Here is a 20,916-nt window from a genome sequence, read left to right as displayed (position 1 = left end):
TCTCTGAATGACACGTGTACAACCATCGACAGTGTACTGCGGCTGTCTGAATGACACATGTACAACCATCGACAGTGTACTGCGGCTGTCTGAATGACACATGTACAACCATCGACAGTGTACTGCGGCTCTCTGAATGACACATGTACAACCATCGACAGTGTACTGCGGCTGTCTGAATGACACGTGTACTGCGGCTCTCTGAATGACACATGTACAACCATCGACAGTGTACTGCGGCTGTCTGAATGACACATGTACTGCGGCTCTCTGAATGACACGTGTACAACCATCGACAGTGTACTATGGCTCTCTGAATGACACATGTACTGCGGCTCTCTGAATGACACGTGTACAACCATCGACAGTGTACTGCGGCTCTCTGAATGACACATGTACAACCATCGACAGTGTACTGCGGCTGTCTGAATGACACATGTACTGCGGCTCTCTGAATGACACGTGTACAACCATCGACAGTGTACTGCGGCTGTCTGAATGACACATGTACTGCGGCTCTCTGAATGACACGTGTACAACCATCGACAGTGTACTGCGGCTCTCTGAATGACACATGTACAACCATCGACAGTGTACTGCGGCTGTCTGAATGACACGTGTACTGCGGCTCTCTGAATGACACATGTACAACCATCGACAGTGTACTGCGGCTGTCTGACTGACACGTGTACAACCATCGACAGTGTACTGCGGCTGTCTGAATGACACGTGTACAACCATCGACAGTGTACTGCGGCTCTCTGAATGACACGTGTACAACCATCGACAGTGTACTGCGGCTGTCTGAATGACACGTGTACAACCATCGACAGTGTACTGCGGCTGTATGACACGTGTACAACCATCGACAGTGTACTGCGGCTGTCTGACTGACACATGTACAACCATCGACAGTGTACTGCGGCTGTCTGAATGACACGTGTACAACCATCGACAGTGTACTGCGGCTGTCTGAATGACACGTGTACAACCATCGACAGTGTACTGCGGCTGTCTGAATGACACGTGTACTGCGGCTCTCTGAATGACACGTGTACAACCATCGACAGTGTACTGCGGCTGTCTGAATGACACGTGTACAACCATCGACAGTGTACTGCGGCTGTCTGAATGACACGTGTACAACCATCGACAGTGTACTGCGGCTGTCTGACACGTGTACAACCATCGACAGTGTACTGCGGCTGTCTGACACGTGTACAACCATCGACAGTGTACTGCGGCTGTCTGACTGACACATGTACAACCATCGACAGTGTACTGCGGCTGTCTGAATGACACGTGTACTGCGGCTCTCTGAATGACACATGTACTGCGGCTCTCTGAATGACACATGTACAACCATCGACAGTGTACTGCGGCTGTCTGAATGACACGTGTACTGCGGCTCTCTGAATGACACATGTACAACCATCGACAGTGTACTGCGGCTGTCTGACTGACACGTGTACAACCATCGACAGTGTACTGCGGCTGTCTGAATGACACGTGTACAACCATCGACAGTGTACTGCGGCTCTCTGAATGACACGTGTACAACCATCGACAGTGTACTGCGGCTGTCTGAATGACACGTGTACAACCATCGACAGTGTACTGCGGCTGTCTGACACGTGTACAACCATCGACAGTGTACTGCGGCTGTCTGACACGTGTACAACCATCGACAGTATACTGCGGCTCTCTGAATGACACGTGTACAACCATCGACAGTGTACTGCAGCTCTCTGAATGACACGTGTACAACCATCGACAGTGTACTGCAGCTCTCTGAATGACACATGTACAACCATCGACAGTGTACTGCAGCTGTCTGAATGACACATGTACAACCATCGACAGTGTACTGCGGCTGTCTGAATGACACGTGTACAACCATCGACAGTGTACTGCGGCTCTCTGAATGACACGTGTACAACCATCGACAGTGTACTGCGGCTCTCTGAATGACACGTGTACAACCATCGACAGTGTACTGCGGCTCTCTGAATGACATGTGTACAACCATCGACAGTGTACTGCGGCTGTCTGACACGTGTACAACCATCGACAGTGTACTGCGGCTCTGAATGACACATGTACAACCATCGACAGTGTACTGCGGCTGTCTGACACGTGTACAACCATCGACAGTGTACTGCGGCTGTCTGAATGACACGTGTACAACCATCGACAGTGTACTGCAGCTGTCTGAATGACACGTGTACAACCATCGACAGTGTACTGCAGCTGTCTGAATGACACGTGTACAACCATCGACAGTGTACTGCAGCTGTCTGAATGACACGCGTACAACCATCGACAGTGTACTGCAGCTGTCTGAATGACACGTGTACAACCATCGACAGTGTACTGCAGCTGTCTGAATGACACGTGTACAACCATCGACAGTGTACTGCAGCTGTCTGAATGACACGTGTACAACCATCGACAGTGTACTGCAGCTGTCTGAATGACACGTGTACAACCATCGACAGTGTACTGCAGCTGTCTGAATGACACGTGTACAACCATCGACAGTGTACTGCGGCTGTCTGAATGACACGTGTACAACCATCGACAGTGTACTGCAGCTGTCTGAATGACACGTGTACAACCATCGACAGTGTACTGCAGCTGTCTGAATGACACGTGTACAACCATCGACAGTATACTGTGGCTCTCTGAGGGACACGTATACCATCATCACCAGTGTACTATTGTTCTCTGATTGAGGGATATGTGTACAATCATTGCCAGCAGACTGTGGTGTGCTGACAGCAGTGTTTTTGTTTCTGGCGTGCTCAGGGAGAAACAACCTGTTTCAATTTACAGAATGGGAGAGGGACATAGAGAAGAAAGTGGATGTTGGACAGGTCGGTGTGTTGAGGCTTGTTAATCGCAGCTAATCTCTCCGGGGTGGGTATAAGAAGAGGTAGACCAGAGTAAAAATGATGGAACTGTGGGGATATACATCACTGCAGTTGTAGGTTGGGAAATAAAAGGAAAATGTAACAGTTCAGGCACCTTCTGTGTCCATTGTAGAGAGACTGTCATTATCATAGTTGGGTTCCATGATGACTCTGGGCTGCTGAGAGCTGAGACTGAAGTAGACAACCTGGAGTGGCTGGCAATGTGCCTTCCTGTAACAAGACCAGACTTTGTGCAGACCACTCCAAGTCAAATTTAAAGTTATTATCATTATGTTACAACTTACTACCTCGAGATTCATTTTCTTGCAGGCATTGCCAGGAAAAAATACAACAGAATTTATTTAAAAAACTATGCATAAGAATTCAGAAGAATGAGTGACGACCTAATTGAAATCAATCAAATGGTGAAAGTCCTTGATAGAGTGGATGTGGAGAGAATATTTCCTATGGCGGGAGTATCCAAGACCAGAAGATGCAGCCTCAGTAAAAAGGGGTGTCATTTTAGAATGAAGATGAGGTGGAATTTCTTTAGCCAGAGTGGTGTATTTGTGGAATTTGTTATCACAGGCAGCTGTGGAGGCTAAGTCTTTATGTATATTTAAGGCAGAGGATGATAAATTTTTGATTGGTCGGCATGAAGGGATACAGGGAGAAGGCAGGAGCTGAGGGAAAATGGATCAGCCATGATGAAATGGTGGAGCAGATTTGTTGGGCCAAATGACCTAATTCTGTTCCTGTATCTTATGGTCTTATAAACAGACTGACAAACAACCAAGTGCAAAAGACAAATTGTGCAAATAAAAATGTAATAGTGAGTGCATGAGCTGTAAAGAGTCCTTGAAAGTGGGTCTGTAGATTGTAGAATCGGTTCAGAGTTGTAGTGAGTGAAGTTTTCCAGCCCGATTAAGGATCCTGATGGTTATAGGGTAATAACTGATTAAATCTTGATGGTGTGGATGCTTGATTTGGCAGCACTCAAAGTAAATGTGCTCAGTGGTGGGGAGGGCTTTGCCTGTGATGGACAGGGCTGTAACAACAACTTTCTGTAGACTTCTCCATTCATGGGCATTGGTGTTTCCATACCAGGCCATAATGCAACCAGTTAAGATACTCTCCACCGTGCATCTATAGAAGTGTTTCAAATTTTTGGTGATATGCCATATTCTCCTCCCATCCCTGAGTCTGCGTGTGATCCAGAGGTGTTCATACATGTTTCTGCAATGGCAGCACTAATGTCAGAGGGATGTGATGCTGAGATAATCTCTGCTGGCTGTAGATTTCAGTGGATTGGGTGGGAAAATGACATTTCCTATGCTAACCCTCATAGGCTGAGGCACTGTTTAGATTTACAGCGCAGAAACAGGCCCTTTGGCCCAACTAGGCCATGCCAAACTATTAATCTGCCTAGTCCTATTGACCTGCACCCAAATCATAGCCTTTCATACCCTTCCCATCCATGTCTTAAATGTCAAAATCAGCAAAGACGTGAGTAATATTTTTGGCAAGTGTCAAAATCTTTTTGCTGCATCTTGGCAAGGGTCTGAAAATTTTTTAAATCAAAGTAAAAAAAAAATCAAAAATCACTGCTTTTTGAATTGGGCTCTGATGGCCCAAATGGATAACATAACAGAAGCATATGCAACTGATGCCTTCCAATACTTTACCAACCATTGATGTCAGGTTCACTGGCCTATAATTTCCTGTATTATTCTTAGAGTCTTCTTTAAATGATGGAAAAACTTTGCCTATCCTCCAGCACCTCACCTGCAGCTAAGGAAGTTATAAATATCTCTGCTAGGGCCCAGCAATTTATGCACTAGCTTCCCACAGGGTCTGAGGGGATTGTCAGGCCCTGGGGATTTGTCTACCCAGATTTGCCTCAAGACAGCAAGCACCTACTGCTCTGAAATCATGACCGCTTTGTCACTTCTATAAACTGTGTCCATCTCCTGAGTAAATACAGATTTAAAAAATCCATTTAAGATCTTCCCCATCTCTTTGGCTCCATGCATAGATGGCTAATGTGATTTTCCAGAGGACCAATTTTATCGTTGCTATCCTTTTCCTCTTAATGTATTCATTAAAGCCTTTGAGATTCTTCTTCACATTGTCTACTGGAGCAATCACGTGCCTTCTTTAAGCCTTTATGATTTTCATCTTAAGTGTTCTCTTGCATTTCTTATACTCAAGTATCTCATTTGCAATTTCCTGCCTAAATCTGCAACACACCTTTCTTTATCCGAACCAGGGCCTCAATCTCTCTCAAAAACCAACTTTCCCTAAACTTGTTATCCTTGTCCTTTATTCTGATAGGAACATACAAACTTCGTACTCTCAAAATGCCAATGTTGAAGGCCTCCCACTTACTAAGCACACCCTTGTCTGGAAACAACTTGTCTCAATCTACGCTTGCCAGATCCTCTCTGATAACATCAAAATTGGCCTTTCTTCAAATTAGAATCTCAACTGGAGAACCAGGCCTATCCCTCTCCATAATTATATTGACACTAATTGTATTATCATCACTGGATGCAAAGTGTTCCCCTACACAAACTTCTGCCACCTGCCCTATCTCATTCCCCAATAAAAGATTTACTTTTTTTCACAATATGGGAGACCCAGTCAATATGTGAAAAGTGAAGATCACCTACTGTCACAACCTTATGTTACCTGCAACAGTCTGCGATCTCTCTACAAATTTGGTCCCCTAGTTCCCTTGGACATTTGGGAGATCTATAACATAATCCCATTAACATGGTCATCGCTTTCTTATTCCTCAGTTCTACTCAAACAACCTCAGTAGACAAGTTGTTCAGTTCGTTCTGACTGAGCACTACCAAGACATTTTCCCTGACTAGTAATGCCACCCCTCTCCCTTTAATCCCTCTCATTCTATCACATCTTAAACAACAGAAGCCTGGAACATTGCCAGTACTGTCTCTCCTGCAACCAAGCTCACTAATGGCTACAATTCCACGTGCTGATCCATGCCTTAAGCTCATCCACCTTTCCTACATCATCCCTCACATTGAAATATACACAACTCAGAACATTAGTCCTGCTATGATCAACCTTTTGATCCCTGAGTTTGTACGTAGGCTTAATGTCTTTCCTCACAACCACTCCACTATTTGTTCTGGTGCTCTGGTTCCCATTCCCCTATGACTCTAATTTAAATCTTGCCCCCCCCCCCCACCCCCATGCAACACTAGTAAACCTTCCCACAGGATATTACCGGGTAGTTCTCCATTTCAGGTACAAACAGCCCTATCCATACAGGTCCCACCTTCCCTGGAAAGGAGCCCAATAATCCAAAACTTTGAAGCCCTCCCTCCTGCACCATCTCCTTGGCTACATTTTAAAATGTATGACCTTCCTATGTCTGGCCTCAGTAGCATGTGGCATGGGTAGCAATCCTGAGATCCTGTCTTTTAACTTAGCACCTAACTCTGAGCTCAGTTTGCAGGACCTTGTCATTCTTCCTACCGATGTGGACCACGACCTCTGGCTGCTCTGGACAATCCAAGATGTTCCTGATGCTAGCTCCTGGGAGGCAAAATTCCATCAGAAATCTTGTTCTCAGAACCTCTATCCTTTGTCTATTCTCCCCCTTCCCTTCTGAGCCACAGAGCCTGACTCAGTGCCAGACACCTGGCCCTGTGGCTTTCCTCTGCTTGGTCATCTAACACCCCCCCCCCCCCCCAAAAAAAGATATCCAAAACAGTATACCTGTTTTTGAGAAGAATGGCCACAGAGATACTCCACACTGATTGTCTCTATCCTCTGCCCCTCCTGACAGTCACCCAGTTACCTGTGTCCTGAACCTTGGATGTAGCTACCCTCAGCCTCCCGAATGATCTGGAGTTCATCCAGCTCAAATTCCTTAATATAGTGTGAAAGAAGCTGTGGATGGACTTCTTGCATGTGTAGTCATCAGGGACTGTGATGGTCTCCCTGTCTTCTCACATCCCATAAGAGCAGCATTCTACTGTCCTGCCAGATATCATCATTCCTCTAAATGTACAATAAAGAAAGAAAGAAAACTAAAACGAGCTTCCACCTCTTCTCACCGAAGTGAACAGGTATTGGATAGGAACATTGCATAGGGATGTGTACTTATTGTGGACTAATGGGATTAGTGCAGTTAGGTATCAGACAAAGTGAGCTGAGGGACCTGTTTCTCTGCTGTACGATTCTCTATGTGAAAGAACCTTGCCACGAAACAAGATGATGTATTAGAGGATCATCAAATTTGGCTTCATGGATTGAACTAAAGAACAAGGAGAGACCCATTTTTGAGAGTTTCCAACAGCTCGAGAGAGAAACTGGGGGGGGGGGGGGGGGGGGGAGTCACATTTCAATTGTGCAGAAGAAGTGTGTAATCGAGAGTAACTGAGATAGTCCGTGTAAAATGTGCAGGTTACGTCCAGGTGAACCTTTACAATATGAAGATTAACAGACAGCCGTTCTGGATTTATTTTTAGGGAATGAAACTTGACAGGTGGAGGGAGTGGTTTTGTTGGGGTGATTATTGTTCACTTTGATTCGGCTCAGTTAAGAAAAAGGCAAAGCAGGAGCTAGGTTTGTAAGTTAGGACAGGACAGGCAGTGAATTGGAGCCACTGTGCAACAATAAATCAATCTCAGAGAATTAGGTGTTCAAAAGGGATAAGGGTTAAGTATGCTCCATCATAGAGGTTTCAAAACCTTTTATAACAACAAGGATATCAATATTTTATTTTGGGGGTGTGTTAAATAATGAATGGGATGTATATAGTAAAAGAGAATATTTGAAGAGTCTCAGCATCTAGGTAAAAGACCAGTCCCAGATGAAATAGATGCCAGGATATTGTGGAGGGACTGACCATCAATCATCAGGAGCAGTGCCAGAGGACCGGAAAAATGTTGTTCTTGGACAAAAGGATAATAGGACAAGGGAATGGGTCCTTTCAGGCCAGTAAGATTGACCTGAGTGGTGACATCCATTCTGATGGAGAGTGTAAACCCTTATTGAAGAAGGTCCAGATATATCAGAGTAACTCAGTATGGATTTGTTGAGGGAGGTTCATATCTGACATACAATTCATCTTTTAAAAGAGATAACAAGGGGAGGCATTGAAGGAAGGGTGTCTGATGTTGTCTCCGTTGACAGGCTCCTGATGAGATCCCTTGTGGCGGGCTAGTCAACCAAGCAAAACCCAATGGCCTAAAGAATCCAAACCTGGCTAAGTGGCAGGAAGCGGAGGGTGGGCTCCTCATCTAAGAAAAGATATGCTGGCATTGGAGAGGGTTCAGAAAAATGACTCCGGGAATGAAAGGGTCATCATACGAGGAATGTCTGATGGTTCTGGGTTTGTACGCGCTGGAATTAGAAGGAATCGGGGGGAGGGGGTGGAATCACTTTGAAACCTTTCAAATGTTGAAAGGCCTAGACAGAGTAGATGTGGAAAGGATGTTTCCCATGGTGGGGGAGTCTAGGACAAAGGGGCACAGCCTCAGGGTAGAGGGGTGTCCATTTAAAACAAATGTAGAGAAATTTCTTTAGCCAGAGGGTGCTGGATTTGTGGAATGTATTACCACAGGCAGCTGTGGAGGCCAGGTCATTGGGTGCATTTAAGGCAGAGATTGATAGGTTCTTGATTGGACACAGCATCATAGGTTACAAGGAGAAGGCTGGGGAAAGAGGTTGACGAGGGGAAAAAAGGATCAGCCATGATTGAATGGTGGAGCAGACTTGAGGAGCAGAATGACCTAATACTGCTCCTGTGTCTTATGGTGGCAGTTGACAAGGGCTTTATAGCTGGAAGACAGTCACCCAGAGGGGTTCCCAGGAGTTTAGACAAACATCCCTCTCTATGATGGGCAAACCCAGAAATAATACAAGAAGCGGTGGTGGTAGCCAGTGAGGAGGGAGACAAACTGCTCGAGAATAGAGAGAGTGATGAAGCTGGGCAGGACAATGACAAATGGAGTTCAATCAGCAGCAACATGGGGTGAGGGACAGACTGTTAATGGGCAGGTACTGAGTGGAGTGTACAGCCACACATCTTTAAAGGGAGCAGGACAGGTTAGTAAGGTGGTTACAAGGTCTACTGGAGGTTTGCCTTCAGATTAAGTTGAGCGTATTGCCATATGTACAGTATGGTGAGGTACCAAAACAAGTGAAAAAACTGGCTTGCAGCAGCATCACAGGCATATACTACACACAGAATATAAATCATACAAGACAGTGCTGAAGAAAAATAAATTGGCCTTGTCAGATAATATGAGAGCAGGAAGGTTGTGCTAGAACAGTGTACACCACTAGCTGGATCACAGCTGGAGCATTGTAACAGTTGTGCTTATCTAATGCTCTGTGCCTGTGATGCTGCAAGCTTTTCATTGCACCTGTGCACAGTATGCACGTGACAGTAAACTTGACTTTGGTTGCCATGTTACAGGAGAGACATGGCTGTATTGGAGAAGATACAGAAATGTTGACAGAACTGGGGAACTGTAAATGAAGAAAGATTGGAGGGTCTGAGGGAGACAAGTGAGGTTACAAGATGATGAGGGGCCATGACAGAGAGAACACAGGAGACCACAGCTGCCAGAATCTGCAGCAACAAATATCTGCTGGAGGAACTCGGGGTGGACAGAATCTGAGGTTGTTAACGTTTTTGGCCAAGACTGCATCAGCGAAGGTAGAAGGGACCTGTTTCCTTAGCAGAGGGATAGTAGACAAGGGGCAGAAACCCAAACAGTAGTATTAGGAGGAAGGTGAGGGAAATAATTTCTCCCAGAGGATAGGGTAGTGATAGTATTGATCTTGCTACTTGAAAGGGTAGGAGAGGCAGAGACCTCTGTTGCAGTTAAACAGCACTGGGATGTGTATGTAGAGCTGTGAACTGCTAGGATTACCCTGCAAAACTCCTTCTGTTGGCACAGACACAATGGGCGAGTTTGTGCCAGAAATTCTCTATGATTCTTGATTCCGTGACCACCCTACTTATCCTGACAAATCTCTGTCCCTCTCCAGTGGCACAGACTGCAAAACCTATTCAGCTCTCTGCTCCTGGTTTCTCTACCACTAGAAATGACTTTTAATTTCAACCAGAGACTGGGACTTCTTCCTGGTCCATTGGAGGACTCCCATTCCTGGCTCCTGTGCCAGTCTCTGAGCAGTCACTCTGTCATTTCAGAGTCTGGCCCCTGTCACCCACATTGCCTCCACACTGTCGCTCCAGGAGGGCATCATGCTGAGACATTCTAGCACACTAGCTTCTCCCACATTCTCCCTGCAGACCCATAACGTGGAGAGCTGAACAAGGATGATGGTCTCCGCAGACTCTCAGCTGGCAGTTAGCAGAGCCTTTTGGCCCACCATGTCTATATTGATCTTACTGCCCATCTACACTGATCCCCTTTGCCCACATTAGGACTCCACCCTGTTATATCTTGTCTATTGGCATGTCTCTCTAAATGTCTCTACAACACAGTGACATATCTGCCTCCATCACAAACTCTGGCAGCGAGATCCAGACATCAACCACTCTGCGTAAAAATAAATAAATAAATCTCAGGCCCTTAGGAGGTGGGGTGATAGAAACTGAGGGGCCTTGGCAGGGAGGCTGTATACAGGGAGAATTCCTCTTGTGGGAGAGTCTGGAACAAGGGATAACTGTTTAAAGTGGCTACATATTTATTACAGGCAAGAGTTTTCTCTATGGGGTGATTTTAACTTTGGAATTCATGTCCTCAAAGGTTGATGGAAGCTGAACCTCAAAATACTTTAAGGCTGAGGTAGGTTGTTTCTTGATACGCAGATGCTGAATGGTTACAGGGGCTGAGCAGGAGGAGGGAGAGTGACCAGCTCCTGGTCTAATTCCATTCCAAGCTGCTCAGTGATATGAAGCACACTGGGAATGGGAACAGACTCCCATCCCTGAAGGCCATGGTGATGATAGTGAGACAACGCAGTGGCCACTCCTGGTGCTGTAGCGCAGGCATCCCATTTGCCCTGTTGGAGTCTGGGACTCTGCCTGGCAGCAGCGTGGCAAAGCTGCTGCTGATCCTTCCTATCTGCTCCTTCATCAGCCAGACAAGGCAATGCAGTCTGGTGTGTCGCGTACTGAAAGGGTTAATTATGTACTGACATTGATAAGTGGAGGGGTGGTCTCGGAGGGGCTGTGTGTTGTTCGTCAGTATCAGGCAAAGCCTCTGTCAGTCACTCACTCAGACAAGAGGACAAGCAGCCTGGCGACTGTAAACCTTATCAGTGAATGCAGAGGGTCAGAGGGTGACCATGCACTGAGCATGCTCCAGCATGCCCGTCATTCAGGGTATTGATTCCGTTTCTGCGACAGATCCTGACGGATAAGCGGTATGAAGCGAGATGGATTTCTTTTTGTCAACAGTGACTTGGACAGTGTGGGTGTATTATTCTGTCCAATCGATTCTGTGCTCCCTTGGGCAGTTAAATTGTGGCTGAACAGTGGGAGCCTTTGTGAATGGCAGCGAAGGCGCGAGACAAGTGCAGTATGGACTGAGAAGCTGCTGATAAAGTGCGAAGCGCTGCTTTGTCACAGTAATCACTGAGAGCATACTGGCACATTCCTTGCAATCACTGACCTTTACAGCCCTTCCCAGCTTTAACCCTTCTCTGTCGTCCCATCCTGAGGATCCGGGCCAATGGAGGTGTTAGTTCTATCTACAGTTTGGGGAGGGGGGAGATGTCCTCCCATGTTTCAGTGAGGGGTGTGGAAGGGTGTGCTGGGCAAGTGGTACCACACCGGTCGGTGAAGCTGCCCCACAGGAAAATATCAACTTCCGCCTTATATACACGCACGGACTTGGCCTCCACCACAGTCTGTGGCAGAGCATTCCACAGATTCAATACTCTCTGGCTAAAAAAAAATTCTCCTTTCCCCTGTTCTAAAAGGTTGCCCCTCAATGTTGAGGCTCTGCCCCCTAGTTCTCGATACCCCCACCATAGGAAATATCCTCTCCACATCCACCCTATCTAGTCCTTTCAACATTTGGTAGGGATCAATGAGATCCCCCTGCATTCTTCTAAATTCCCGTGTGTATAGGCCCAAAGCTGCCAAACGCTCCTCATTTGTTAACCCCTTCATTCCCAGAATAATCTTGTGAAACTCCTCTGGACTCTCTTCAATGACAACACATCCTTTCCAAGATATGGGACCCAAAACTGTTGACAATACTCAAAGTACGGCCTCACTAGTGTCTTATAAAGCCTCAGCATTATCTCCTTCCTTTTATATTCTGTTCCCCTTGAAATACATGGAATCATAGTGAAATGCGTTGTTTGATTCAACAACCTGCACATTCTGAGGATGTGCTGGAGACAGTCCACAAGTGACACTGGGCTTCTAGTGCCAGCATAACATGTCCACCACTTAGTTACTAACCTGCATGTCTTTGGAACGTGGGAGGAAATTGGAGCACCCAGAAGAAACCCACACAGTTGCTGGAAGAACATACGTGCCTTACAGATAGCTGTGTGAATTGAACCTCAATAGCTGACTGCTGGTGCTTTAAAGCATTGTACTACCCTCTACACTATCATGCCATACCATACTGTGAATGGTGAGGCAATGACACATCCAATGGGAGAAGGTGACCAGGAATGTCCATAGTCCCAGCAGTGTTCATGCCCAGCTTGTGAGTACTGGGGACATGATGGGCAAAGGGCCTCATCTTGCGCTATACTGATCTGTGTCTCGTCTAAGTCTGAAACATTTACAACTACATCCAGTTAGAGGAATAAATCCACCTCGCCTTCCTCCTGAGATTCCATCATAGGAGAGGTTTCAGCTACCCACTGAGTTACTGTCATGGTCTAGATGAGAACAGTGGGCACACCAATTACAGTGAGACCAGGCAACTTCCAAGCTGTGGTATTGAAGACCTGTGTTCCAGGAGTAGCTGTGTCTTGAACCACACAGTTCCAGTACAGGTACAACACTGGTGGGTAGAGCCGCCCAGGCAGATCCTGTTAACAGAAACCAATCTGATTCATTACCAGCCAGTCATTCCACTCTCAGCCATCAGCCATGTGCTGTAGGCTGTGCTGCCAAGCAGTCCTGATGCATCAGTGACCGGCTTGGGTTTTACCAGGTCATTCAGCTCCAAACACAGGCCAAATAGACGGGGAGTGAGAGCAAGTACACTCTACAGAGGAGAATGTGTTTGGTATACCTGAAAGCAGTCGGTACTATCAACACCTTGTGGTTGGAGGTCAATCACATCAGCGCCAGAACTTGACTGCAGGAACTTCTGCCAATATTCAAAGCCTGACTATCTTCAGCTGCTTCACCAGTGACCTTTCCTCCACTGTAAGGAATGTTTGCTGATGATTACCCAGTTCTTCTCACTCCACAGACTGTGAGCAGATGTATCAAAGGCTGGAGAATGTTCATGCCACTGAAATACTAGGCAACAAAACATCTCCAGATGAACACAGCTTGGTACAGCTCTGCTGAAGACTGCAAGAAATTGATGAATTGTTGACACAGCCCAATCCATAACACAAATCAAGGATTCCTTAATTTCCAGCTGTCTTGGGAAAGCAGCCAACACAATCAAGGGGCCTCCCATTCCAGTCACTCTATCATCTCTCCCCCACTCCCATTGGTCAGGAGATACAAAAGCTTGAAAAGATGTACCACCAAGCTCAAAGACAGCATCTATCATGCTTCTATACACAATCTTAAACAGACCTCTCATATGCTAAAATAACTGAATTATTACCTCATTGTGGCCCTGACACTTTGCCTGGCTGCAGCAGTAATACGACATTAGAGTTAGAGAGATACAACACTACAGTATAGAAACAGGCCATTCAGCCATCTACTCCACGCTAGATCTATTAATCTGACCAGACCTACCAACCTGCACCTGGACCTTCATACCCCTCCCATCCATGGACCTATCCAAATTTCTTTTAAATGTTGAAATCAAACCCGCATCCATCACTTGCACTGACAGTTAATTCCACTCTTTCCTCCGCTTGCATTTACCCTATCTATACCCTTCATAATTTTGTGTACCTCTAGCAAATCTCCCCTCCTCCTCCTACACTGTAGGGTACAAAGTCCTAATCTATTCAACCTTCCCCTTTTATTCAGGTCCTTAAGTACTGGCAACATCCTTGTAAATTTTCTCTGCAGTTTGTAATCTTTCCCATAGTCAGGTGACCAGAACTGTACACAGTACTCTAAATTAGGCCTCACCAACATCTTATACAACTTCAACATGACATCTCAAGTCATGTACTCGGTACTTTGATTTATGCAGGCCAATGTGCCAAAAGTTCTCTTTATGACCCCATCTACGTTTGTACCTTTTTCAAGCAATTATGGATCTGCATTCCCAGATACCTCTGTTCTACCACACTCCTCCGTGCCCTACTGCTCACCTGCAAGTCCTACACTGGTTTGTCCTCCCAGAGTGCAACACCTTACACTTATCTGCATTAAATTCCATCTGCCAATTTTCAGCCCATTTTTCCAGCTGGTCTGGATCCTACCGCAGATTTGATAGCCTTCCTCACTCTCCACTATGCCCCCAGTGTTGGTGTCATCCTCAAATTTGCTGGTCCAGTTAACCACATAATCCAGATTTTTGATATAAGCAACACTGGACCCAGCTCCAATCCCTGTAGCACACTACTAGTCACAGGCCTCCAGTCAGAGAGTCAACCATCTACTACCACTCTCTGTCTCCTCTTGTGAAGCAAATGTCTAATCCAATTCATTACCTCATCCTGAGTGCCAAGTGAGAGAACTTTCTTGACCGATCTCCCATGCAGGACTTTAGAGGCCTTACTACTTACCTTCAAATGACGTGCTAACTTTCTCGAAAAACTCAAGGTTGATTAGACATGACCTACCATGCAAACAGCTATACTGACCATCCCTAATCAGTCCATGTCTATCCAAATACTCTGGACTCTTAGAATATCTTCAAGTATTTTACTCACTACTGATGTCAGTTTCACTGGTGTATAATTTCCCAGCTTATTTTTCGAGTCCTTCTTAAACAATGGAACATTAACTTTCCTCGGGCCCCTCACCTGTTGCTAAGGACATTTTAAATATCTCTGTCTGGGCCCCTGCAGTTTCTGCACCGGTCTCCCACGAGGTCTGAGGGAACATTGTCAGGCCCTGGTATAGACTGTGTCATCTGAGTAAATAAAGATACAAAAAAAATCCATTTAAGATTTCCGCCTTCTTTAAGCTCTGTGCATAAATGTCCACTCTGATCTTCAGGAGGACCATTTTGTTTCTTGATAGCCTTTTGATCTTAATGTACTTGTAGAAACCCTTGGGATTCTACTTCATCTTTTCTGCTAGAGCACCCGCATGCCTTTTTTAATCTCTCCTGATTTCCTTCTTAAGTGCTCTTTTGCATTTGTTAAACTCAAGTATCTCAGTTGTTCCATCCTGCCTATAGCTGCCATGTACCCCTTTTTTCTTAAACAGGGCCTCAATATTTCTTGGAAACTAAGAGTCCCTTAATCTATTATTCCAGCCTTTTATTTGGAAGGAACATGCAAACTCTGTATTCTCAAAATTTCACTTTTGAAGGTCTCCCACTTACCAGGCACACCTTTGCCTGAAAACAACCTGTCCCATTCCACATTTACCAGATCCTTTCTGATACCATCAAAATTGGTCTTTCTCCAATTTAGAATCTCAAACCGAGGACCAGACCTATCCTTCTCCATAAATTATCTTGAAGCTAATGGCATTATGATCACAAGCTGCAAAGTGTTCCCCTACACCATATATGTCAAACTCAAGGCCCGCAGGCCAAATCCGGCCCGCGGTGGAATTATCTTTGGCCCGCGAAATAATATCTAATTACCCTCTGGCGTATGATATGGCTAATGCTGAGTTTTTTCAGGTACCAGGCTTTCAGGGTTTTTAGTGTTTATTCGGCAGTCTTCTTCATAAGAAACGGAATTTGTAAAGTGAAACACTTTGTAATTATAGCAGAGACTGAGACACATGAGAGCAGGCTGAAAAAACGGAGGCAACGAAAGCTGCGTTCGCACGCGTCCGACTGATCCGGCCCGCATGAAGCTGCATTTTGCTCAATCCGGCCCGTGACCTAAAATGAGTTTGACACCCCTGCCCTACACAGACCTCTGTCATGTGCCCTGTCTCTTTCCATAATAGGAGATCTAGTATCTCACTCTCTAGTTGGAGACTAGTCTCCCTAAGGTTCTGCATTCTGTTTCCCTTTGTACTATAACAGGGTGCTTATGTGTGGAATGATCTATCTGGAAGGCTTGTAAACAAAACTTTTCACTGTATCTTGGTACATTTGGTACATATGACAAGAATAAACCAGTTCTAATAATCACCTCCCATTGGATCACCCAGAGCTGGGAATCCCATAGTTAGTGGCTGACTTGGTGAATTATCAGAGCTTTCCCCTGTTGAGATGGAAGACTCTCCACTCACCTGGATGAGTCTAGGTCCAACAGCAATCGGAGTTTTGACAGAACGGCCGTTGGTTATTAAGGCAGCTCAGCACCACTTTCTGAATTGGATTGGGATGGGAAGAAATACCATTCTGGTTTGCAGATGCATCCCAGGGAGATGAACAATTGGAGACAATGTGTGAGCAGTTGTATTGAACCATGGGCCACAGTCCAGGACAGCCACAGCCCACATTCCTGGTACAGAACAAGATAGAAACTGGGTAGGTGTGTAGTGGAGATTGGGATTAGTTGGTGTGCACCATATCTCCCATTAATCTCAGAGCTGCCTTGTGTCCATCTGAAACCATGTGTTGCAGAGAGGAAAAGGAGCGCTGGATCAGAGCAAAGTATGAACAGAAGCTGTTATTGGCTCCGCTGCCGCAGTCTGACATTCCCCTGGGCCAGCAGCTGCTCCGAGCTGTGGTGGAAGATGATCTACGTCTGGTCGTCCTGCTCCTGGCTCACGGTACAAAGGAAGAGGTGAATGAAACATACGGGGATGGCGATGGGCGGACAGCGCTGCACCTCTCCTCCGCCATGGCCAATGTTGTCATCACCCAGCTCCTGATTTGGGTAAGAGCACAGTTTGATCTTCTTCCAGCCGATCTCCTGGGCTGCCTGGTTGCTTCAGTTCCACAATCGGTCCAGTTTGCAGGATCCACAGTCTCACCTTTACAGTTAGTTACATCACCCTGGTTCTCCTCACGTTCTAACTCCTCAGTATCCATCATGCTACCCTGCAGTCACAGCCCAACTTCCTGAGCTGCATTTGACCCTTATCCCTCGAAGCCTTCCCTATCCATGCACCTGTCCAAATGTCCTTTAAATTTTTGTAATTATACCCGTCTCTATTACTTCCTCTAGTAACTCATTCTCTTTGGAAAATGTTGCCTCTCAAATGTCTTTAAACCTTTCTCCTATCACCTTAAAACCTACGCTGAGAAAGGGACTGTGACCATCCACCTTATCTATACCACTTATGATTTTATAAACCTGTAAAACGTCACCTCCGAACCTCCTTCACTCCAGGGAAAATAGTCCTAGTCTGTCCAGTCTCTCCTTTTAACTCAAACTCTCCAGTGCCAGTAACATCCTTGTGATTTTTTTTTCCTACACCCTTTCCATTCTAATGTCATTCTTTCAATAGTTGGGCAACCAGAACTGTACACAATACTCCAAGTGTGGTCTCACCTTGGAAAATACATGCTTAGACTTGGACATGTGCAATGTCCCAGTAACCTGCTTACACATTACCCACCAGCTGTGCATGTTACAATGAGTGACAGTGCCTCCTTTGTCCCTACAGTATGGAGTGGATGTGAAGAGTCGAGACGCACGAGGACTGACGCCGTTAGCCTACGCTCGTCGGGCAGGAAGCCCAGAGTGCATCGAGATTCTCACACAGCACGGCTGTCCCAGCGATAACTTTATCCCAATCCCGACTCCAAATCTGTCGCGCAGGAACACCAACGTGAATAACAACTCACAGTCCGAGCTGTATCGAAGTGCCAGCATCATCTAATGTAGCAACACTGGTCCCAGCCCCGTTCTGTCACAGCTCCCCCTCAGCCCCCCTCGTATCCCACCACCGACCGCTGGAGCCTCTTCTGCCACCGGCTGATGCGGGCAGTGTCCTGTGCTCTCTGCCGGACTTGGGCTGCACCAACCTCTGAGTCAGCGCTGGATATGCACAAGCGGCTGCGAAGGCAACATGGATGTCTGGAGGGGCTCAGTACTGTAGGCAGCAGGGTGGTTTTGGGGCAGTGGGGTGGCACCGTCCCACCCACAACCTCCCCCCTCCCATCCTGCCCCAGTAAAGAGCGCAAGTCACTGAGGAGCGGCGGGGCTCGCTCATCGACACTACTGACATCACTAACATGGGGGGTGTGGGGTGAAGAGGCTGAGAGAGAGGTGGGGGCAAGGTTAGGTGATATAGGGGAGAATGACTCAGTCCAGTGAGATAGGACACAGGTGGGGTTACCCTGGGTGTGAAGGGGTGAGTTCTGTTAGACCCTGCTACCCTGCTGTCTACCCTCCCACTCGCAAAGTCCAGGATTCTCCATGAACCCACCCCAGCCCCAGATGCCATGCCGGAGTCTCCCTGGTACACTCCGTCCTCTCAGAACAGGTCTGTATGGTGGAATCTATTACCCCTCACCCCACTCACTATCCTTCCCCCATTGATAACCCCTCACCCTGACCCCCTACTACCCTCTCCTTACTGCTGCGTGAGTTTGTGGGGTTGGGACTCCTCCATCAGTGACCTGATGACCACTCTGTGGTTGGTGAGAAGAACCACACCAAGCAGGTCAGTCTACATTCTACCAGGGCAGGGTGATGTTAGAGACAGTGGTTCAGACACTCAGGACATCTCACTCCTGTCCCTGTGAAAGAGCCTCTGGCACTAGTGTGTCCTGAATAACAGTCTGCCCTGGGTTGTGGTTGTGTAGTTTGTCAGTGACACCGGCACTGTGTGGGAACGGTGAGACTCACTCTACACACTTGCTGTAGAATCTCAATACTCGCGCTGCACGGGCACATACCCTGTGCATGCCCACTCTTTGAACACTCATTCCACAGACATTTTGAACACTCATTCCACACGCACATTGCAAACTCGCTGTGCACGCTCAGTGACGTGGTGAAGCCAGTGGAGGGCACAGACTTCTTTTCCTTAGCTATGGGCTGTAGGATGAATCAGCTGGCTGCTGCCCCTTTCTCAGCCCAAGTTCTTCACCTACGCTGCACACCCCTTGATCACCTTGTGTCCTCCGACTCTCTGTGCCTGAGTGTGTGTAGGGGAGTGCAACTGAATCTGTGTGCAAAGATAAATGAGGAGCGAGAGTGATTGCATGAACAAAGTTTGAAACATTAGAATGAAGAGTAATTAGTCAAATGCTTCAATCAGGATCAAGATACTTTGAATTAATTTACAGCCCCAGAGTAGTCCCCTCCCTCAATCTCTAGCTGTCCCTTAATCTTCCTTGGGGTGTGAAGGGGTATACCCTTGTGCCCGTGGGGTAGCTCTCCCAGGCTCAACCCTCTCACCTTGAGAGGCAGCACCTTGCCTTGTGGGCTGTACGCTGCTCTGCCCAAGGGTGTAAACTCCCGGCACAGACACTGCCAGTGGGACAGAGCTTGGACAGACTGTTCAGATCCAAGCAGACACCCAGTGCTAGAACGGGCATTCCTCTGGGGTCTGCCATCACTGGGTACAATTACTGGCAGATACAGAGGTGCCAAACCCTGGAGTGAATGTCTGGCAGTCAGCTCTAGGTACAAATACAAATGAATTATTGCTGTGGGTACAGACACTGCCTGGCCTTGGAAAAGCACGTGTATGGACGCCACCCAGCCATGGGCTCAGTGTGGGTACGGACACTGTCCAGCAATACAGGGAAGGAGGTCTCCTAGGTTGATTACCCAAGCCCTATAATCACACTGCTGTCCATTCACTGGCCCATGCTGGTCAATGTATAAACACCTCGTTATGTGTTCCACCTCACCCACCCCCCCCTCCACTAGGCCCACTACTTGTACCCATCCTGCCACAGTGCTGGTTCAGTCACCAATGCTGCCCTCTTCTAGTTATACCTCAGCTGCTGGATAGAATCTGGGTGTCAGGGCTCCCAGGGAAAGAGAGTCAATGCTGTTGAAGTCAACACAGTAACCTAGGGGTCTTCTTTCTCTACCCTCCCCCCTTCCCATCATTCCTGGACCATGGTTAAGGGTCGGCTAATCATAGTGAATTGTCTGTTAACTCTCTTCTGTCTGAATCAGTCGCCGTTAACAGTTGTGGATGAACTTGCACCCAAATACTGTGTGTGAGCTTCTGTTAACCCTTCAATCCTCTGGTTTTTATTCCAAGGCAGCGTGATATACTGGAATCATCGTACAAAACACTAAAATCTCTTACACTTTAGAAATTAGTTTGGTATTACCGTATTTAAACATCACTCACCATAACGGTACTTGTGTATAATATGTATATTCGAAATATTTATATTTCCGGCTGTAAATATTGTTTGGATGTGCTGTGTTCAGTTTTTGCTCTATGCTTGGACAGTTCTGACATATCCATACACAGCGTAATAAAACAGCAGCTGTGCTCAGTTCCTGGGGTGACTCCACAGCCTCTGTGTCCCTCTCTCACACACTCACTGTTCAGCAAACACTTTTGTTTGGAGATGGAGAGGGTTTCTGTCCGAGTGAGGGAGGGTTAGGCAGTGGAGCTGTTCACAGAAGGGCAGGTCTGCAGGGTGTGGAGCTTATAGACTGAAATCTGATGAAATTCCAGCCCGTTGCAAATGAGTCTGTAAACTCTGGGGAGGAAGTGAATGGGGCTCCTTCATGTGCATCAGTGAGGACTGAGGTCTGATTAAGTGAGGCTGCACTCTAAGGACAATGTTGAACAAGTAATCCTAGTGGGCAGTGGCTGGTGCTCGGTGCATGGGAGATAGAAGGCAGGGGTCCAGTCAACCTGTACTTCGTA

General features: G+C 46.8%; 1 protein-coding gene across 2 annotated transcripts in view; it reads left to right on the top strand.

Annotated features, from left to right (window-relative positions):
• agap3 (ArfGAP with GTPase domain, ankyrin repeat and PH domain 3) overlaps positions 1-20,549 on the top strand; it is a 514,810-nt gene extending 494,261 nt beyond the window's left edge. For both annotated transcript variants that reach the window (XM_073044964.1, XM_073044954.1), the window contains exons 15-16: positions 16,742-16,997; positions 17,731-20,549. In XM_073044964.1, the coding sequence (XP_072901065.1) occupies positions 16,742-16,997; positions 17,731-17,946 (472 nt within the window). In that variant the 3' untranslated portion in view covers positions 17,947-20,549. The remainder of the gene's footprint in view (positions 1-16,741; positions 16,998-17,730) is intronic.
• The last annotated feature ends 367 nt before the right edge of the window (positions 20,550-20,916 follow it).

This window comes from Hemitrygon akajei, chromosome 1 (genome assembly GCF_048418815.1).
Source record: "Hemitrygon akajei chromosome 1, sHemAka1.3, whole genome shotgun sequence".
NCBI lineage: Eukaryota > Metazoa > Chordata > Chondrichthyes > Myliobatiformes > Dasyatidae > Hemitrygon > Hemitrygon akajei.
This window is presented reverse-complemented; position numbering and strand designations above follow the sequence as displayed.